The sequence below is a fragment of the Gracilinanus agilis genome, chromosome X, assembly GCF_016433145.1.
Source record: "Gracilinanus agilis isolate LMUSP501 chromosome X, AgileGrace, whole genome shotgun sequence".
In the NCBI taxonomy this organism is placed as follows: domain Eukaryota; kingdom Metazoa; phylum Chordata; class Mammalia; order Didelphimorphia; family Didelphidae; genus Gracilinanus; species Gracilinanus agilis.
The window spans coordinates 62514501-62535050 of NC_058136.1; the positions used below are offsets into that span (position 1 = coordinate 62514501).

At 57.1% G+C, this 20550-nt stretch overlaps 2 protein-coding genes across 2 annotated transcripts in view; one reads left to right on the forward strand and one right to left on the reverse strand.

Moving 5' to 3' along the window:
- LOC123253722 (inter-alpha-trypsin inhibitor heavy chain H6-like) overlaps positions 1-577 on the forward strand; it is an 11894-nt gene extending 11317 nt beyond the window's left edge. Inside the window, exon 11 of the mRNA XM_044682872.1 lies at positions 492-577. Coding sequence (XP_044538807.1) covers positions 492-577 — 86 coding nt within the window. The remainder of the gene's footprint in view (positions 1-491) is intronic.
- A 1922-nt stretch (positions 578-2499) lies between these two features.
- Positions 2500-20550, reverse strand: part of LOC123253589 (E3 ubiquitin-protein ligase HUWE1) — a 98921-nt gene continuing 80870 nt past the window's right edge. Inside the window, exons 55-82 of the mRNA XM_044682757.1 lie at positions 20028-20206; positions 19545-19634; positions 19280-19422; positions 18880-18925; positions 16886-17161; positions 15808-16075; positions 15571-15704; positions 14437-14654; positions 13537-13825; positions 13335-13437; positions 11793-12339; positions 10879-11449; positions 10213-10331; positions 9946-10102; positions 9248-9380; positions 8928-9130; positions 8571-8698; positions 7668-7764; positions 7225-7380; positions 6888-7133; positions 6502-6619; positions 5664-5804; positions 4690-4977; positions 4469-4574; positions 4029-4146; positions 3724-3905; positions 3196-3386; positions 2500-3116 (exon numbers count right to left, since the gene is read on the reverse strand). Of these exons, the coding sequence (XP_044538692.1) occupies positions 3014-3116; positions 3196-3386; positions 3724-3905; positions 4029-4146; positions 4469-4574; positions 4690-4977; positions 5664-5804; positions 6502-6619; positions 6888-7133; positions 7225-7380; positions 7668-7764; positions 8571-8698; positions 8928-9130; positions 9248-9380; positions 9946-10102; positions 10213-10331; positions 10879-11449; positions 11793-12339; positions 13335-13437; positions 13537-13825; positions 14437-14654; positions 15571-15704; positions 15808-16075; positions 16886-17161; positions 18880-18925; positions 19280-19422; positions 19545-19634; positions 20028-20206 (5350 nt within the window). The 3' untranslated portion in view covers positions 2500-3013. The remainder of the gene's footprint in view (positions 3117-3195; positions 3387-3723; positions 3906-4028; positions 4147-4468; positions 4575-4689; positions 4978-5663; positions 5805-6501; positions 6620-6887; positions 7134-7224; positions 7381-7667; positions 7765-8570; positions 8699-8927; positions 9131-9247; positions 9381-9945; positions 10103-10212; positions 10332-10878; positions 11450-11792; positions 12340-13334; positions 13438-13536; positions 13826-14436; positions 14655-15570; positions 15705-15807; positions 16076-16885; positions 17162-18879; positions 18926-19279; positions 19423-19544; positions 19635-20027; positions 20207-20550) is intronic.

Consider the following 20550-nt stretch of genomic DNA (forward strand, 5'->3'; position numbering starts at 1 on the left):
GGGGAGGACATGGAGCAGGGCCAGGACAATGGCCAAGCTGGGCCCATTGGGGGGAAGTCAGTCAGGCCGAGTCTTGAGAAACAGGGCCCTTTGCTGCCCAAGTGGAAACTGCCCACCTCTGATGCCTGCCGTCCTCCACGAACCTTCGTCGGCCTAGACTCTAGATGTGGTGGCCCTTTGGAGAGAATGCGGGCCCCCGTGAGGACCCTCTTCTTTGTCAGGGCCTCTCCCCTGGAATCTTGCGAGAGCGGGCTAGGGCTGGTGGCTTTGGGGGGTGGGGTAGGCTCCTGGCTGGCACTGGCTTCTTTCCCGCCCTGTCTGCGGCCAGGAGCACCTCCCAATCCCAGTCGGCCTTTCCTCGGACACCCTCTGGCTCCTGTCTCGCTCACTCCATGAGCCTGATACAAGAGGGACCCCTGTCCCTAGCGGGGTGACGGCTCCTCTGTCTGCTGCATTCCCGGCTCGGTCTCCCTTACCCGGTGCCCCCACAGGCCGAACGGCCCCAGCCATGGTCTTGCTTTTGACAGATGGTGTGCTGGGCCAGGAAGACATGCCAGGCAGCCCCTGGATGGGGTAGTGTTGCCTCACCGGCTCTTTGCCCTCCTGTGCTGTGGAGACCCTCCCCAGCCGCAGCTGCCACGGCGACTTCCAGCTCTTTCCGGCCAAGGGAAGACTCCGGGACTCTGGGAGTCAAGTGAGGAAGCCTGCAGGACCAAAGCAAACCGAACCAAGAAACCCGCTTTCCTTTTCCTGCCTCGCGTCGGGGCCGGAAGCCAAGGCCTTCCTCCTTCCTCCGGGAGCCGGGGAAGAAAGCTTTTGCTATTGGGGAAGTCCTCGGAAGTGATCTCTAGGCACCAACCTTGGCTGAAGACTTCAGGTAGCTAGCAGCCCCCACCCCCGTTTTCTAGCGTGGGTGGGCATCCCCGGGCCTCAGCAGCACTAGGGGTGCCTGCCTGAGCTTCGGAGTGGCCTAGGCCACCAGCACACGCTGGTCGTACTTAGGAGCTGGCCCCGTACAGCTTGCCAACCCCCTCATTTTCCGTGCTAGAGGTGCGGCCAGAGAGGGACCGAAAGGGCTCGTCCCAGTCCGTGGGTTTTGACTACCTGATGGCTGATCCAAATCCGGTGACTTTACTTAAGGCCGACTTGTGCTGGCTCTCCTGCCCTCACCCCGGTCTGGCATGTTTCCATTTGGGCAAGGGAAGAACGGGACAGGTGGACACGATGCCCACCCTCGCTACGCGTACCCGGTTGTTCTGGGCATCGATCACCTCGCCCCTCCGGCCGACTTCTCAGGAGTTCCAACACCCCTCCTGGCTGAGGCCCTCCCTTCTCTTCCCACCCTGTTCTCGGGCAAAATCTAGATCAGTAATGGCCGCCCCCCAGCTTCTCCCAAATGTTGGGGGTGTTCCCCCACCCCGAGAAAGCCCTCCCGCCGGGCTGCTGGGCAGAGGGCAGGCACCGTGGAGAAGGGGGGGGGGGGTGTCATAGGCCCAGAGCGCTCCAGATTGTGATAGCGAAGAGATCCCAACTGCTACTGCTAGGCTGGCAGCCACGAGGCCCAGCATGGCACGGGACGAATCTCCACTGGAGAGAGAAGCCGGGGCCCGAGAGACTGTGTGTGCTGGGCTCTCCCATGCGGGGCTGTGCAACAAGGGAACACAGACTCACTGCTCACAGAGCACAGCACAAGTGGCAGGTGACGGGCAGGGAGAGCAAGGGTCAGGCCTTTGTTCAAGGAGCTTCTTGACTCCCCCCCCCCCAACATCTGGGGACGGGACCGAGGTGGGTTCCCACCAGGGGTCGGGGAAGGAAGGCCCGGCATGGGTGCTTGGCCTACTCCACCCAAGAGGCCCACCAGCTGTTGCAATCAGGTCACCGCCACCACTAGCCAGGGCCCGGGAAGCAACCATGGCCACTGCTCTTGGGTGTCTCTGGCCCAGCTCTAGCTTATAGCCTGGGGGGAGCCCAGAGACCCTTCCCAAGGATCTGGAGGCAAGAAGGGCAGCGTGCGCGGAGCGGCGGCGATCCCTTCTCACAGACCGCTACACACAGACACGCACACACTCCCACACTCTCACAAAAGATTTATTGAGGTGTTTGGTTTGTCGCTCCCCCCCACCCCCCCAACAGTAATTCAGTCAATACCGATCAGTGGGTACCGCTACTCGGGTCAGAGGAGGGGGCCAGAAGGGGCTTTCCCATGGATTTCACAAAGGAGCCATCGGGCACACCCTGCCCTCCCCCCAACACCATCCAACTGTTTTAGCCGAATCCCAAGATTTTATGCAGCTTCTCTTTTTTTCAGAGTCCAGTGAATAAATACAAAGCAGAAAGTGGAAAGGCAGAGCCAATCCTGACCCCCCCCCCCCCCCCCCGGTCCCCTGTGGGCCCCTGGAGGCAGCCCATCTCCCCTTTCTGGAGGAAAGCCAGGATCGATGGACTAGAAAGCTGGCGGCAGGGAGGAGAGCAGAAGAAACAGGCTCTGGGAGACGCAGGTCTTGCCAAGAGCTCTTTATTGTAACCCTCACCTGGAGCCAGGGAGGTCAAGGCCGATCCCCTCACACTGACTGGTTCGATGTGCGTGAGCGCACCAACACATTCCAAGCACGAATTAAGAAATGCAAACAGAACCCAAACTATATATATACGTGTATATATATCTCTCTCCTCTTCCGCTTCTCCCCCCATCCGAACGCTTCAAGTTTCAACAGAGCGAGCGAGCGCAGGGCCCGAAGTGGCCGCCGCCACTCCTCAGATGGGGTGAGCGCACTGGGGGAGGGGGAGCACAAAGGTCGATTACTGCTCGAGTTTCCTTCTGAGGTTCGAAGAACGTTTTGGTGGGTCTGGTGTGGAAGGGCTCGTCCCTCCTCCTTCCTCTCTCCCTATCCCCAAGTCCGACAGTAGACAAAAATAACAGGGTGGTGGCGGCGGCGGCAGCAGCGGTTGGTGTTGGTGTCGTTGGTGGCGGCGGCGGCGGTGGCAGAAGAAGCAGCCGCCAAGCCCATTGGGTCTAAGCCAGCCCAAAGCCCTCGGAGCACTCCTGAATGGCCAACAGCAACATATGGCGCAACTTCTCATAGCTCTCGTAGGCTGGCAGGTCCAGCTGATTAAAACTAAAAAATATGGGAGCGGAGTGAGCGGGCGATCTTGTTAACCCTATGATCCCCCCCGCCATCACGCCACCATCCTTACCATGTGTGGGCTGAAGGCAGCCGGTCCGTTGATCTGTCATCTCGGTGGATCTGGAACTTCTGAATGCCATTCATGCCCTCGAGTGCCGCAAAACCTTGGAGGGGCACCTTGGAGGTGCCTGTCACAAACTGGAGGAACTTGGCCCGGTCGGCCTGGTCGAAAGAGCGCAGCGCCCGCCAGAACCACTGGATCTAAAGGGAGGAGCAACAAAGGGTGGGGGGTGGCAGTCAGGGGCAGTTCATCTTCGGCCCCCCCTCGTCCGCCATCTCCACTCTCAGCCTCGAGTCACCGCCAGGCACGGGGATGCAGAGAGAGAGGCAGAGGAGGAGGGTCCCCCAAGCTTTCAGGAGCTCCCAACCACATGGGGAGCTACCACGGAGGCACGTGGGACAGGCCCCTGCTCACCCACACCGCAGCCCAGCTTCTCCTCCTCTGGAGAGGAGGCAGTAAGGTTCGGGCCGGGTGGGCTCTAGCGTCCTCGTCGGAGCAGCCAAAGAAAACCCGGGCCGACCAGGAAGCGACGCTCACCTGGATGGAGTTGGACTGGTACTTGTGATACTCGGTGTTGGATTTCAGGTCGTCAATGTCTATCGTGGGCAGCCCCGAGATGAGCAGCTCCAGCTCTTGCTCGGTGAAGATGGAAATGAGGCGTTTGGGGATGATCTCATAGAAACCTTCCAAGAAGGCTGCCAATTGTTTTCGGATGGCTCCTGCGTGAAAGAAAAGGCCCGACGTCACCCGCAAGGGAACCCCTTGCCTCTACATCTCGGACACCCTCCGCCCCGGCTAAGCGCAGCTCGGGAGGGGCCTTGTCCGGGAGTCACAGCACACACCTGTCATCCTCATCTGGCACACGAGGTGCACGTATTCCTTCTTATTCTCTTCCGTCACCAGGATGTTCGCTCCGTTCGGCTTCAGATCCCGAACCTCGCAGACTCCAAACTCTTGAACCTTTAAACGAGACCACAATCGCCAGGTGACGGAGCTTCTCCCACCTCCCCCTGGCAGTGCCGGGGTGTCACCATGGCACCACCCCGCTCCCAGGCCATTTGCTTTTCCAGGCTTTTGTTTCCTTAAAGAGATAAGAGAACTGGAGAATGGTTTCTCTTGAGGCATCGAGGCAATGGCACCGTGTACACAGCACTGGACCGCTCGAGTTCAAGCCCAGCCTCAGACATCGAGTACGTGACCCCGGGCAAACCACACTTCAACCTCTCTCTGCCTCAGTTTCCTCAGCTATAAAACTGCCCAGCGCAACGTTCCCCACAGTTACCTCAGTGCTGAAAGTGAGGTCATAGCCAAGAGTGGAGACGTCATTTTCCAGCAAGTACACCAGGCCTTGGTAGAAGTGGTAGTCCTCGCTTTCCATATCTGTGTACCTAAAAACAAGCACGAGCCGCTATTGGGAGAAGGGCGCGAGGAGCCAGGGATCCGGGAACGAGGCCAGACCTGGCCCAGGAGGTTGACCCAGGGAGGGGGGGCCTATTTGCTCACCGGACAGACTTGCCCAGGATGTGTTTGTAGAAAGACCTGGTGAAGTAGCATTCCAGTAGTCGGTTGTCGTACACGGCTTTGGCCACAATTCGCCCGACAAATTTGAAGTAGCTGAGATGGTTGGGATTGCAGTGGGAGGAGGGGTTGATGGTGTAGGTGACCCTGTCACCAGGCGAGGTCCGGAACAAGGCATACATGGGATTGAACATCTCTCTGGAGATGATCATGTACCACTCCCGAAGGAGGCCCCCAGCATCCTGGCCTTCTTCTCCTTCAAACACTATGTACCTGGTGTGGGGGAGGAGGGAGAGGAAAGCCCGCATCCATCACTGCATCCCAGCATTCATTAAGTCCTGGAAACAACGCCCAGAGAGTCCGTCCCTCTGTGAGCACGACCAGCCGAGAGACTGGTAGTGGCTCCCCAGAGCTGGAAGGCCCCTCGGAAACCGTCTAGCCCAGCGACGGGCAAATCTGACGGGCGCGATCCAATGTAACCTCGAAAGAGTTGCCTTAGAAACAGACTGCCAGAGGAGCGTTGCCTTTCCTTTGGCCCCTCTTGAAAAAGTCAGTCAGACGTACTCGTTTGGGAGGTGGGAAAACTGAGCAGCAGAAGGTTCAAATTTGGGCCTAGAACTCTCCAACCTAGGAGAAAAATGCTGCTTCAACTCCCAACACAAATGAGCTTGCCTTGGTGGCCAGAGCCCTCGAAACCTCGCCACTGGCTACAGCAAGCGGCCACAGCCCTTCCTAAATGGAAGCCTGAGGCCTGAGCTATTTCTGAGGCACCTCGGGGTCAAGCAGGCCAATCATCTCTCCTTCTGGGGAGCAGTCAGGAAATCTGTACACTAAGCTGCTTCCTTCCGGTTTCCCCCCAAAATGCAAAATGAAACGAGATGAAATGAACCGGCCGAGGGATAGCTGTCAAACGGCGCCTCGCGGGCCCCTCCTCCCTCCCCATTTGCCCAGTGCCTCACAGTCGATTCTTCATTTCCTCAGGAGATTTTCGATGCAGCTCTCGGTAAGAGTCTTCAAACACGTGGTCCCGGCGGACATGCACAGCCATGTCTTCTTTCCGGAGTCCCTCGTCTAGACGTTCTAGCTCTTGGCGGAAATATCTGGGGAGCAGAGAGGAGGTCTCGAACTGAGTCTGGTCATCACATGGGAACACGGGAAGGAGGGGGCTCAGAATGAACAGCGAGGCTGGCCGGAGAGCAACAGGAACCATGAACAAGAAGCGAGGGGGGGGGGGGGGGGGCTTCTGAGGATGCAGTCCAAGACTCTACGTGAAGAGTTCCACGAAGTCTCACGGACGGGGTTTAGCGCTGAACCCTCCTCCACGGTCATGGGGCCAGAGCCACAGGCTCAGAGAAAGTGCTGCCAACAGGGCCTTGAACTACCTGCTGAAGGCCCAGGGAGCCAGCGGGACCGTAGAGGTTAATGGCACATTCCTGATGTCCCTTCCAACCTCAGTGAGACATTCTAGGGCCCGGGCTATGCGACATACAGGCGCAACGGAAGGCAACTTCGAGGCCAGCGGCCCGCTCCAGGGTACGGAGCGAGACAGCGTCCGAGTCAGGACTGGACTGCCAGGGCCCACCTCAGCACGCTGGGTCATCCACCCACTCCAATGATGAAAGCTGCCCCAAGCTAATGGCAATGACGAAAGAAATTCCCCAAAGAAACCAAGGGCCAGAGTCCCTGGTAGGCACGAAAAAGTAAGCGACGCGCATGTGTCTGGTTCCCACGCCCGCCTCTCTCCACCCCGAGCACGGCAGACGCCCCCCCCCTCTTCTTCTAGATCCCGTCCCATACTTGCGCTTAACATCAAAGTCCAGCACTCGGATGTAGTCCACCAGGACAGCGAAGGGCCCATCTGCGAGGTGGGTGGTGGACTGGCGAAGGATCTGATTTAGCACAGTGCGGTGAGTCTCTGAGGAGAGGGCAGACAGTAGGGGTCAAGGCCAGGCGCTTGGGCACCCATGTGCCCTTTGGCCAATCCCTAGCTTAAACCCTTGCGGGGGTGGGCGGGGGAGTTGGCTGTCCTCTTTCCCTCTCCCCTCCCCCCTGTTGCTTTCCTGCCATTTGGTCTCCCACCTTCCAACTAAGAAAAGACAGGCTGAACTTGGAGACATGGGGTGCTGCTGCCTGACTGTGCCCACAGGCTGCCCAGGGCACAACAGCCCTCCTCTCCCCCTCACCTGCGAACCGAAGGAACTTCTGTGTGTCCGGGGGCAGACTGGAGGAGATGTGCATAGAGGATGGCTCTCGGGAGAAGAAGGGGTCCAGGGAGGAAGGGGTGGCAGGGGTCAAGGGAGCAGGGGAGAGCGGTGGGGGCTCATCCTTGATGTGAGCTAGCTGGCTTTCCCGGGTGTCTCGAACAGGTGGCTTACTCTCCCGTTCGGTGGCATGGACCAGAAAGAAGGCTTCGACAGCAGGCTGCAGAACTGGTGAGGGGGTGGGGAGAAGAGGAAATGAGCAGCTGAAACTTCCACCTGGGGCTGGGGAGGGAAGGAAAGGTGGCTGACTTGCACTCACCGAGCACTGCATGCTGGTCATGGGATTCTTCAAGCTCCTTCAAACACTCGCCAAGCATGTCCCACAGTTCATCTAGACTCAGCTGCTCACTGAGCAGGGGCAGATCTGGGGGTCTCTCCTCTTTCTCCTTCTCACTCTGTTGGCTGCCTTCAGAGCCTGGGTTGGGGGAGAAATACTTGAAGGCCAGAGACTCCCAAGAGCTCCCGGCAGCCCGAGCCGTCGCCTCCCGAAGGCCTCCGATAGAAGACCTTTTGCCGAGGGCCAGCTGAACCGTTGTTTCACAAGAGGGCCTTGGGGAGCCCTGGAGAGGTTTTTCTCCAGCCAGACTTGTAGGCCTTTTCGGATCCTCCCTCCAAAGGGCTGGACACACAGGCCCCATTCCCCTCCCCAATAGGTTCCAAGCCCTTCTTCCCGGATCCCAGGGACAACAGCAGAGTACTGACCAATGGACTGTGTATCCTGAGAAGCAGGGGACGGCTGGTCTACATCCATGGGAGACTCGTCCCTCCGGGAAGCAATCTCAGACTGGCTGGAATCCGACTGGACAAAACGGGAAACGGGACGAGTCACCAGAGAGCCTGGGTCCTCGCCTTCTTAAACAAGGGCCCTTCCCAGAAGTAAGGAATGACCCTTCGTTGGCCCTCTACCAATACCCAGAACCTGATCGGGAGAGACATTCAAAATGCTGTGGAGGTGCGCAGAGCTGGGCTGCCAAGTCTGTCTATCGGTTCCTCTTGCCCTTCAGCCCACTCCTCCCCACCACTTTTGCCCTTCCTGGCTCGTAAGGGCGGAGTCTACACTGGCACAAAGTCTTCCCGGGTACGGGCTTCAAAGTCGTCTTCTTTTCTGGGTTGAGGGGGCAGAGGAGTGCATCCATCTGGACTGAAGCCACCGTGTGGCCCTCCTGAGAGGGGCCCCCAGAGATTTTGGTGCTCTGAGGCCTCAGGCTTGCATCGGGGCATGTGCTCAAGTGTGCCAGGACCCGAGAGACTCAGGCCTGGCCAGGGGCTTCTGGTGACTCTCCGACACCAAAGGCCCAAACAAAGGGAGGCTGTTCTGGGTGAAGCCCTCCCCCCAACTCCGAACCCAAACCCGCAATCTGCCAAAAGGGTTCAATGAGGCAGCTACGGTAGGGCGAGGCTGAGCCCAAACAAAGGAAGAAATGAGGAACCAAAACTTAACCCCTTGCTCCCTAGAAGCATCTGGACGGAAAGCTCATGGACAAGCACAGAGTTGGGGTGGGGGCGGGGCGGTGGGGCAAGGGTAAGTGGAGGAAGGAGAAAAACGCGCAGATGAAGAAAGAAAAAGAAAATGAACAAATGAAAGGCCTCAGGCATCACGCTAACCGTTGCTGCTTGCTGCTGTCTCCGCGCCCTTTGACCCTCACGTACCATTTGTATAATGGCATCAGCCTCAGCCTCCAGCTGCCGAACAGCTGCCTGGATGCTGCTAGCCGAGCCCAGGCTGGAGGTACCTGAGAATAGGAAGCAGAGGGCGGGTGATCATTCGGGCCGTGGAAAGAGGGTACGGGCATTCCCTGGGGAAGCCATGTTGGCTGGTGACCACAATACCACAGGGTGCTCGTGGAGCTCTCTTGTCCAAAAGCAACAAGTTGGCCACAGAGAATGAGGCATCGACTCCCCCCTCCCCCGTGAGGAAACGGAGCCAACAAACTCGGCTCTCTACCTGGCTCTGTGGCCTACCTAGCCTGCTTGTCTGCTTGGCCTTCTTGTTAGCTCTGCGTGTGTCGTCCCGGAGCTGAATGATAACCTGCAGCACCCGAAGGAAGAACTTCTGGGTGGAGGTCTTTGATGTCAGCATGGACATGGAAGGCAGCTGGAGCTCTCGACCGCCCAGTGGACGCTTCTGAGACGCCACGATCACCACGTTCTCAGCCGTGTCAAACCTAGGGGGCGGCCGAGCAGAGAGATCGTGTCGGGCAGGCAGAGGCAGGGGATGTACGAGAGGGGACCGTCCCCCAAAGAAAGGAAAGTTCAGCCACTGACACCACGTGGCCACCCACCGGCTCTGCATCTTCCCTTTAGACCGGGTGGTCTGTGGCTGTTCCTCAGGCAGCCCATCTGGAGACAGGATCTCACATTGGGCTCGTCGCTGCTGCTCCAGGTTGTATTCCCGCAGTTCAGCCAGGAGGGTCCCTGAGGTGGGCACGAGAATCAAAGGTTATACAGGAGCCAGGTGGAGGTGGAGGCTGTTCCCCAAGTTCACTCATGGCCCACGAATCCTGTCCAGTCCCCGGTGGGTCCCGAAGGTCAGCTGAGGTCCCTGGCAACCCCAGCTTCTTTTCTGCTCGGGGATCCCTAGCAGCAGCCACAAGGGAGGCCAGGAGACTGCAAAACTAAAATTCAATTCCTTTCCTTTCCCCATAGTGGTTTCCTCGTGTCTAGAGTGAGAGTCAGACTTGACTGTCTCCGAGGAACCCATTGTGGCCTGTGGGAGATCCAGCTGGGCCAGCCCCTTCGTTTCCCTATACTGTATGCTGGTGGGGAGTTGAGATTCTTTGGACCTCCTGGGTCAGACAGTCACAAGGCCTGAGGAAATTGCACAGACTTTAGTTCAGGCGAAAAGCGGCCCCTTGGCAGGGCCTGGAAACAGAGGCTATTCCTGAATTCGGGGTGAGCACACAGGGGTGGGATAGGCAGGGATGCCAAGGACTGATGGCCTTTCTCTGTGACAGATTTCGGGACCCTTCCCCTCTCTTACCAATCTGCTTGCACAGGGTGTAACCCAGATGCCTCGCTCCATTCAAGAGCAGCTTCAGAACAGTGTCTCGGGTGGCTGGGTCGCCCCTGGAAAGTTGTAGCAGAACATTGGCCGCATCTTCCAGGCCTTCTTCGGAGCACGAGTGTGAGGTCAACACCTAGGGCAAGAATGAGTAAGTCTAAACGGGGCAGCTTCAAGCTATGGGCTTTATGCTCGCATCCCCTTCCCTCGAGAGCATCGGCCCCTGCTTGGGGCCTCTCTCCTCACCTCCACGGAGAGCTGGAGCTGATTTTCTGTCAGGCCCGATGCTGCCATCTTGCTATCCACACTACCTCCACTGCCTCCTTCACTGGCCTTTGCTGGGGACTTGCTGTTCTTAGCAGTAGCTTCAAAGGAATGGCAACGACAGGAATGAATGTCAGACAAGCGCGCGGAACTAGTGGGGTAAGGCCCAGGCAGCCCGATGGCGAGGTATCGGAAGAGGTCCTTTCCCTGGGTTGGGTGCCTTGACCTCCTCCTTTATCTAATGGCTAGCCAGGCCTCAAAAGCATTGGAGGAAAACAGGAGCCTGACTCCAAGGAAGGAAGTTCTCGCTCAAGGTTTGAGTACCAGTTTCGTATTCTACCAAAGGCTAGAGAGCAAGACCTCAACATCCTGCCGCCACGCTACTCGCCCTCACACCCACTCACACTCTCTCTCTCTCTCTGTGTCTCTCGGATGCTCCTTTCTTGACCTCTCGTCCCATCCCATCCGCTCTCTCTCAGCCTGCCGCCTGGCTGCTTCCCTTGCTCGGCTAAGCCTCGTATGTTGCCATTCCCCGCACTGGCCTACACCAGAGGATCGCTAGCGTCTTGGCCATCCTTTAAGGTTTCGGGGATGGAAAAAGCCACCCTGCCTCGGACTCTAGCAGACCCCCAGGGATTCTTAAGAGACGACCGTGAAGCCCCCACTCCAACTTACTTGTAGCGGCAGTAGGGGTGCTCGTGGGGGTGGTGCTTGCCAGCGTGGCAGCGGCTGACGCTCCGGTAGGGGTGGGGCCAGGGGTGAGGGGGCCCGGAGTGGTGGTGACGACAGTATTGGTGGTAGTGGCACTTGTTGAGGAGGCAGTGGTGGTAGAGGGAGTTTCTGGCGCTTTGTTCTCCGGCAGCGCGATGGAGATGAGGGACAAAAGGCGCAGCAGCTTCTCGGTGAGGAGCGAGCTCCGTCGGATGACTGGATGCGACAGCATGTTCATGAGCTGCCCCAGGGGGGAGGCCTCAAGGCTGTACAGAGAGGTCTCTCCCTCACTGCCCACATTTATGGGCACTGACTTGACAGAGTTTTTGCCTTTGCGGCTGACGTTCATGTTGTCCAGTTTTACCAACAAGTCCCAGAAGTCAGTGGAGATGCCACTGCTGGTGGACTGACCAGGACAGGGGCTACAGGCCTGTTTGGTGCTCCTCTCCCGGTCGCTTTCACAATTTGTCTCTTTGGTCCGCTGCTGGGTGAAGTGACTGGGGAATACCTGAGGGGAAGCAGAGATAGGCGCTGCTCAGCCAGGTGGGTGGCGGGTTCTACCACTAGCCACTCTGTACCCCAGGCCAGGAAAACACTCGGACAAGGCACTCCGACCCCAACCGACCCAGCACTCAGTGAACTTTCTCAGACAAGGCCATCTCAAAGAAGAGCTTGGCCACCAACCCCGAGATCATCTGTCAAGTGAGGAAGCTGAGCTCTAGCACCTATAATGCTCTCTGGGCAACGCGTTTCTTAGTGCTATATCCCTATCCCACCTCATCTCGGGCCAGAGGGATTAGTCACCTGCCTTGCCTTGGGTGCGAAAGGCCCCAGAGCAGGCCAGTCCTCACCTTGGCTAACTGTATGAGGGTATCCAAGACATGCCTACACACCACAGGGGCAGCCTGTGGGTGAATATGGACAGTGGACCCACAGCCAGCATGCTTCTCGGTGTGTTTGCGGCCCACAGCCCGCTGGATCTGGAATATGTTAGTCCGGCAGCCCAGGGCCGCGTCCATGGACACAGAGAGCCACGAGAGCTGGCTGGAGCTCTTGGACTCCATCTTATGCAGCAGGTCCAGGGGCCGGCTGTCGTGGCTGCTTGTGGGGCAGCCCTTGGCTGCCTTCTTCCCCTTCTCCTCGGTGGCAGTGACCTTGGGAGTCTCAATGCAGAGCTCGCTCTCACTGCTCCGCTGCAGAATGGACAGTAGGCTGCGGATAACCCAATGGCGGGTCTGGCCATGGTAGCACAGGTTGCGCAGGACACGGTGGAGGCGGCTCGTGTTCAGCTTGGGCTCGTCCACAAAGAGAAGGACCAGGAGACACGACAAGGCTTCGTGGTCCAGGAGAAGGCGGCCCCGGAGGCGCAGGAGGCTGTCCACGTTACTGCCGGAGGGCCTGCAAGAAAGAGCCCCCTTTTGTTTGGATGAGCATGGGATGTGGGAGAGGAGGAGGCCCGAGCAGAGCTATCCAGGCCATTCAAAGGGCCAGGTCTAAGCTCATTATTGATCGAAGCCCTTGACTTCCCTCCCCAGACAACACCGAACCCAGACACTGCCAAAATGCCCGCGATGAGTAAGGCATCAAGACAGAAGCTGTTCAGAGAGCTCAATGGGAATCAGGAGCTCCCAACTTTTGTGTGTGTGTGTGTGTGTGTGTGTGTGTGTGTGTGTGTGTCTGTGGAGTGGCTCTCTCTCTCATGAACACCATGTTTAACCATCGAGGAAACAGGGCACAAGAAAGAAAAGGGCGCCTGCTACTACCTCTCTAGGCCGACCTATGCTATTGGTGTTGATCCCAGCAGGGCCATTTTCAGCCAGTGGTTAATAGTTGGGACTTCAGACAAACAAGAGGCTAACTCAGGATCCTGGGCTTTGGGGATGGGAGAGTCAACAGATACTCGCGTATAAAGCCATCTTTAGGTTGCAACCGGAGGGAGAGGACTCAATGTCCCAAGGTCCCTTTCTCTTGGCCTCATTGGAGAGCTGAGGCCTTTTGTCAGTCGGAACGTTGGTCAGGGACTCGCTCTCCTCCTAGATTATCCTTTATGAAGCTCAGTACGGGGCCGGCCAGGTTTCAGGTCCAAACAGCTGAAATGACTAATGTCTAAGGCCTTGCCCTTAAGGGGAGCCAGGCCAAGCATCGGACTTCTGGAGGATGAGACAATCGGGCAGAATCCAAGCCATGCCTAAACAGGAGGGGGTCCAGAGAGGGGAAGGGACTTGTCCATTAACGGATGAAGGTATGTGATTGTCCTGGCAAGGTGAGAAGACAGGGGTCCGAGCTGCTAAGCCTACCACACCCCTTTCCCACTCTAAGAAAGCCACAAAAGAGGGGCCTCAGAGGGAAGATGAATACATGCTGGAAAATGGGGTTCTGGGAAGGCAAAATACCTGGTGTGGCTACTGCTCCCACTCATCTGGAAAGTGCCACCCCTCTGGACAGCCAGGCGCGTATACTGGACTCCTCGGTTGCCACTCAAGCGACTTGTAAAGGCTAACCAGGGACAAAAAGGTGGGAGGTGAGATAAGCCAACTTTGGGAGTTTCTCCTCCAGGAATCTACATCAGGAGATGATAGCCCCAGAGACCCCTACCTGGGCTCCTGAGGATGGCAGAGAGGGCTGAGGTGCTACTGTGTCCAAAGAGCCTCTCATGCATCAGTTGTCTCTGCCGGGCTTCCTGCTCTCGCCGAAGGGCTTGGGCCTCGGCAGCAATGTCAGGGGGCATCACTGCTAGCACACTGTCCTCCATGTCCTCCAGCACGCTGCGGCGCAAGTCTGATGGCAGGGTTTGGATGAAGGTTACTGGGTCCATTGGGGTGTCCGAACTGGCACTCTGGGCTAGCTCTCGCCTCTGCTGCTCAGCCCGCTGCTGGGCAAGGACCTGAGGCAGAGAGAGAAAATAATGCTGAAGGGAACATTCCCACCATGTGATGAAGGTGGGGTGGAGGGCTGGGCCTAGTCTGACTTGAGAAAGGCAAGGGAAAGAACGTCCGTGGGAGAGACGATGAAGAATCTTTCCGAGAATGGCTTAGCCAACGGACTCGCTCGGAGACATGAAGACTCGAGGAATGGAAAAGTCAAAGGGATCTGGGGGGTACGGTGGGGGGTGGGTAGGAAATACACAGACAGAAAACAAGAGACACAGAGACAAAGAGAGCGTGCACACGGCAGGAGTGCAGGTACACTGCTCTGAGTGCCACCATTCTCTTTATAATCAAGGTGAGGATTGCCACTGGGCCGCCTGACTGAGTGAGGAGGGAGTGAGGAGCACGACGGGGCATTCGTTGGACTGGGGGTATGGGCTTCGGCCACAAGTGGGGGGAATTTGGCCTTCCCCAAGCAGAAATAAACGCCCAGGGTGGCCGCTGTGTCTACACAAAGCAGGCACTTCATGACTACTGAATTGATTTAAGTGAACTTGGGTGAGGAGGGATGCAGGAAAACGCCAAAAAGGAATCTAGAAAAGAAGAAGCAGGTCCCCTTCCCCCATACCTCCTCCTGAATGGCAGGGGGCAGGGCCGCAAGAAATTCAGGGCTGACTTCAGTCACACTGGGGTTCCCCACCACGGGGGGAGGAGTTGGGGTGGTGGCAGCAGGAGTGACTCGGGCAGGGGGCCGGATGCCCAGTTGATTTTGTAAGACCTCTCTGCGGATATCGTCAGGCAGAGCCGCCAAAAACGAGGGATCCACACCTTCAGGAAGATTGATACCTATGGGAACCAAGGCAAGCTGGTCAGGAGTTCAACCACTCTCCAGGACCCCAACGGTACTGAGCAAACTACCCCAAATGTGTGGAGCCCGTTCTCCAAGCGCCCAGGGCAAACAAACAAGCATTTTCCACACAGCCCGGAACAGGCCAAGGAGAGACTGGTCGAGGTTGCCCACAGGCTCGGGAGGGCAGTCTGCATGCCGGTCACTCCAAACCTTCCTGTGCCACAGATAAGACTGAGGTTGCTCCCGTTTAAAAAAAAAAAAAAAAAAAAAATCCTATGCCAACGTTTACTTTGACAATCTGAATGCCAATTCTTGTCCTTTCAAGTAAGGGCCTTCCAGGGTACTTTCCTATGTCCCAAAGACCTCGGAGAGCCTTCCATCTGTTCATCCTCGGTTACAACTGCTCTCTCCTCAGTGGATGGCTAGCTTTGCTCCAAGCCCTCCCACCAAGCCACTCCAATGCACGCTGAGCCCAGGTTGCCCTGTTGAAAACCAGTAGCATCTCTCAGACTCTCCCCGCTGCAACCAAGGCCCGGCAAGCAATACTTTAGCACTACTGTAGAGCACTCGCTCACTCACTCACTCACTCGTTCGCCCAATCAGGTGAGCCCGAGGATCAGACCCACTTCTGAGATCTAGCTCCGGTGGCACTGCCTGCCCCACCACCGAGTGAAGCAATAGGGCCGAGATGTGACCAGTTTTGCCCACTCGGGTTTCACTGCTAATCTCTGTCTCTTCCTACCATAACCTACTTCAGCAACAACGCTGAATATTGCCCACGCATCTCCTGTGCCCACCGGGCGCGAGAAGTGGAGGCCGATAGTGGGAGAAAGGATTGAGATGAAAAGGGACCTCACCTCTGCGCCCCCACGCCAATGGGGCTGGCCTCAATACACAAAACCGACACCTTACCCGCCAGAGGATCTTCTTCTTCACTGCTCGTCGAGGGGAGTGGCTCTTCCAGGAGACCCCGGGAATCTGCTCCGGAAATGGCCACGGCCGAATCTCGGGTAGAGGAGCTTTCTGAGGATGAGCCAGGGGGAGAGCTGAGAAAAGAGGAGAGAAGAGGGGAGGTCACTGAATGTCTGCAGAGGAGAAGGGGGGGAGCTATAACCCTTTGAAATGAGCCAGCTGCATTCCCCCTCGTACCTGTCCTCAGCTTGCTGTGGGGATTCTCCTGGGGAATCTCCAGGCCCGTCACTGCTGCCTTGTGTTTCTGTCCCAGCCTGGGCTGGATCTCCGGGAGTGGTTGGAGCTGGCCCAGGAGCATCCACATTGCTGGCTACAGTACTGTCTCCAACTCCTTCTTCCAAGTTGCAGGATGCCAGGCTGCTGGTGTCCATAGGGGAGCCCTCCAGCTGGCTGCTCACAGCAGTCAGAGCATCCGAGTCCTCGGCCCTTTCCGGAGACAAGGAGGCTGTGCAGAAACAAAGGGGAAAGGAGAGGTCAAGTCAGTGTGTCTTGAGTCTCAGCCCTTTCTGGAGTCAAGGAGGCTGCGCAGAAAAAAAGGGGGAGGAGTTTCTGCCTCCGTGGGCAGAGATAGGAGCAGCCGCGAGAAGGCAAGAGAATATCAGCAAAGTCAACCACGATTCGTGCTGCTTCTGACTGCCACACTCTCTCTTCTCCAATCAAGAGGTCTTCCATCTCCTCCACAGGCTACATTTCCCAGCCCTGGGCTGCTCCTCAGCAAAGTCTCAGCTTCCAGAGTACCATTCTCTCCTGTGTTCTGGCCATCCTGCAGAGCTCACTTCAAGTGCCCCCTCTGCTTGCCTCGCTGTAGGATAGTACTGGTCCCCGTCAGTGCCAATTGTGTGGCCGCCATACAGGCTTAGCAGCTTTCCCCAATGTGTTCACATGCATGTGTCCTCTCCCTCCCGCCACCTAAATTGCCAGGGTAGGACGGACCTGAGAAGCGCTACATGGGTGGGGGGGTGGGGGTGGGCCAGGCACAAAAACTACCCACTAGCTTTCACTCAAGGCAGCCAGGTCTCATCAGAGGAGCTTGATCACAATTTGGCTCAGGATTTCCTCCTTACAAACTCAGAGCAAGTCCCTTTCCTCCTCTCTGGGTCTGTTTCCTCCCCAGGAAAATAAGGGGCCGGGACTAGGTGCTCTGCAGGCCCCCATGGACCAGGGATTGTTACTGGGGCTGACGCTGACAGAATGACACGTGGGCCAAGGAAGAGCACTAGCTTTTTGCCTGGTGTGTCCTGGGAGCTCAGCTTACTTATCGTGGGGGCTGGGGAGAACTCCATCTGGGTGGCTTCTGTTTCACCACTGGCTCGCCCGGGGCCCAAGTCCTCATGCTCTGCAGGCATTAGCGGCTGGGCAGCAGCCTCTGAGGCTGGAGCTGGGCCAGGGAGCTCCTGGTCAAGGCTGCTGGAGGCTGCTGGAGGTGGCTGCTGGGAGGTTTCCAGAGTGACAAGGGTCTGCTTGGGCCTGGCTGAGGTGCCTTCGGCCGAAGACGGGGTCGTTGGGTAGCTGTCGAGTCCAGGACTCTGATCTTTCTCGGAAAAAGCAGGGAATGGGTGTCATATCCACTGGCGGGGGAGCCCGTGAGCCAATAATGTCATGCAGCCTGGCAAGAATCTGGCCAGATTTCGGCAAGAAAGGGGAGGCACTGGAGCTGCTCTGAGGTGTGCTTCAACCCCATGCCCTACACGTGGGAGAGCTAGCCTCCGAATGCTCCACACCTGGCTAGGATGGGGAAACTGCCTGCTCAGGGGCAAGGCAGGGATGGAGGGCTGTACCACGGCCTCAGGCTCCCAGGCCTGTCCTAATGCAGCTGCTCCATCCCCACCTGGCTGCCTCCCAGGGTGCCAAACTCTCATCAGGCGCATCGTTTCCCCAGTCAAACACCGGCGATCACCGTGCCCTTTGTTTTAGTTTAACTACCTTCGCATCAAAGTCAGGAAGGAGAATTGACCACTATTACTGCTGACAGCTAGCCAGCAGGGGCGAGCAGTACCCACAGGCCTGGGTGTTCTGGCTGAGGTAGCACCCGGGGAACAAGGTGATCATACCACACGGCAAGAAAAGAGGAAGTTGTGCAGTTATCTTCTAATTGGGGCGAATGCAAACCATTCATCAAAAACCTGATCCCCAAATAGCCCGATTTTACTACGCCTCTTTGGAGTGAACAGGCAAACCTCGGAAGCAATGAGAGCTAGGTTCGAACACTGCCTCAGATACCGACTCTGGTTGTGCCCTTGGGCAAAACACTTCAGTTCTCAGCGACCCAGGTAGCTCTCAACAAGGTAGAGGCTCCCTAGCTACCATGTCAAGTGGAAGCACCCTAGAGAAATACAAGCCCGATAGGCCACGAGGTACAGGGGATCTGGAGACCAATGACCTGGCCTCAAATCCCGGATCTATCCTAATTCCATAGGCATTAAGGTGGTGCAACAGTGGACAGACACATGGGCCTGGAGTCAGAAGACACCAGTTCCAACCTGGTCTCAGACACTTAAGAACTTTGACACACCGGGCAAGTCATTTTCTATGTCTGCCTCAGTTTTCTCAACTGTAAACACGGCACCGGCCTCCCAGGGTTGCCGAGAGAAAAGGATTCGGTGAGATCATATTTATAAATTGCTCGGCAAGAACGCGGGCACGCAGGAAGTTAAGATTCCTCCCAATTCCCAGCCTTTCCCACCGAGGCACGGGGGGCCAAATGGCCAAAAGTAACTAATGAGTGACAAAGGTGCCTTCCTTGGGCAGATGAGCTCCCTTCGAGCACCACCAGCCAGTAGCTGGCAAGGTTGCTGGGGTCACCAGAGGACTCAAGAGTCGAAAGCCCCATCCCACCCAGAGCCCCCAAGATGAAGCCTCTGGGAGGCTCTTGCAGCTTCCATCAGGGACTTCTGATGGCAAAAGCCAGGCTAAGTAGCCATGGCAGAAAGCAACCTTCAGGGCTAATCTCACATCAAGAGAGGCTAAACGTGAGCAGCGGCGCCTCTGCATTGCACTTGTGGGGGACACGGAGAGGCTGAACCCTGGTGAGAGTGGAGCCCCGTGGGAAAGACAGTAGACTGTATAGTTATCTCCGAGATCGGGTGTGACCCTAAAACTATACAATCTACTACCTCATCCCGCAGAACACAGCGATTCTTCTTGGAGGTTCTGCCCACCTAAAACCAGTTATTCGGAACAGGGAAAAGGGCGGCAAAGAGCCAAGTTAGCATGAGAATGGCAAAGCCAAGAGAAGGAAGGGCCAATTACCTGAGACATTCTGGCTGGTAGAAGTGTCCGATTTGGATGTGCTGTCCTGTGGAGGGAAGCAAAAGACCAACTTGGGATCTGCTGAGCAAAAGACCTGACTCCACCCGAAGTGCTGCTAAGACACTGGTCTCCACTGGTGAAGAGGCCCGGGACACTTGGCGGGCAACTCTTCTCCCCTATGTTCACTCTGTCAACAGGAAGGTGGACTCTGGGACCTCCTGCTATGAGGTGGCGTCCACGGCACTCACTGTGACCATTGCCAAGTCCGGTGGGGGAATCTAGAAATGTAGCCTTGAGATTGGGTGGGTGATGAGTCACCTCCATTTTTGGGATCTCAGCTTTGGAGTCCACGCGCCGCCCCCCCCCCCCCCCCCGCCAGCTTCGAAACCCGCCTAATGACCTGTGTACTCTGGTCTTTAGTCTCCTTCTCTTCTTTTGCCTTGGACTCTCCGTCGGCCAGCTGCTGCCTACGCTTCTCTCGCCTCTCCTCCAGTTCCTCATCTCGAAGGGCCTCCAGGTGATTGATGATGGGCACTTTCACTACTGTGGGCAGGAGATCAGGCAGGGTAAGCAGCGAGCCGGCAGAATGAGACCATGGTTCAGGGTGGACACGAGGCAGATTGGCTGAGGCAAGAGAAGTCCCAGCGGCCCCAGGCCTGACTCACCAGACACACAGTCGTGCATGCTCTCGGCATCCAGCACCTTGCACTCCTCTGTCCAGCGGGTCAGGGCTGTGGGGATGCTTGAGAGGGTCCCTGTGGCAAAAAGCAAGAGAGGGATTAGAATCTGGTTTGGTTTCAGCAGCAGATGTCACTTCTAGTAGGTGGCTGAGAATACACACCGCTGGAAGTGAATGATGCCAAGAGCCAGAATCAAGTTCAACTTAAAGGTGAGTGAGAGTAAGGGAAAGCGAGGCTGGGCTCTGGAATGAAGTTCCTCTGACTCCAAACCAGGGGCTCCTTCCAATGCGTTGACCCAGGCCCAAAGCGGCTGAGCAAAGGCTAATGAAACCAGGTCTCTTGAGGCCCAATAAGGGACAAGTGTGGAAGCAAAGACAGCTGACTAGTGTTAACCCTCCACCTCCTGTATACCCTGCCGGGGCCTCGGGCTTTCTGGGTGACCACAGATCCCAAGCCGGGCCAACATACCTGCTTGGCTGGTAGCTGTGCTTTGGTCATGGAAGAAGTCATCCAGCAGCTCGTCATCAGACCTGGCAATGATGTGCACATCATCATTGCCTACTAGGAGGCGAGCTCGGCCACGACTCTGGAGGGGAAGGCTGCTGCTCAACTGAAGAATATCAGCTGCAGCGGATGGACCCAGCAATCTGCAGAGGAGAGGTGATGAGGCTTGCCCCAGGGAAGATAGGCTGGTTGCCAAAGGGTTCAGCGAGACAAGTGCCAATGAAATGGCCTGCTCCCTCCCCTCCCCAAACCTCCCTGGCCCTGCTGCCCCATGGCCGTCATTGTTACTTCTGCCTGGCTTCGAATCTAGATGGGCCCCAAGCCAAGGTACTTTCTTTCCACCACTGGTCACTTCACTCTTCTTGCCTGGAAAGAAGCCTCTCATCACCCCCCCCCCCCCCAAAAAAAAGCAGCAGCTTCTCAGGAAGAAGTAGCTGGCAAGTCTTGGGAGCTCGAGTTCCATCCATCCACACGCCCTCAGAGCCCC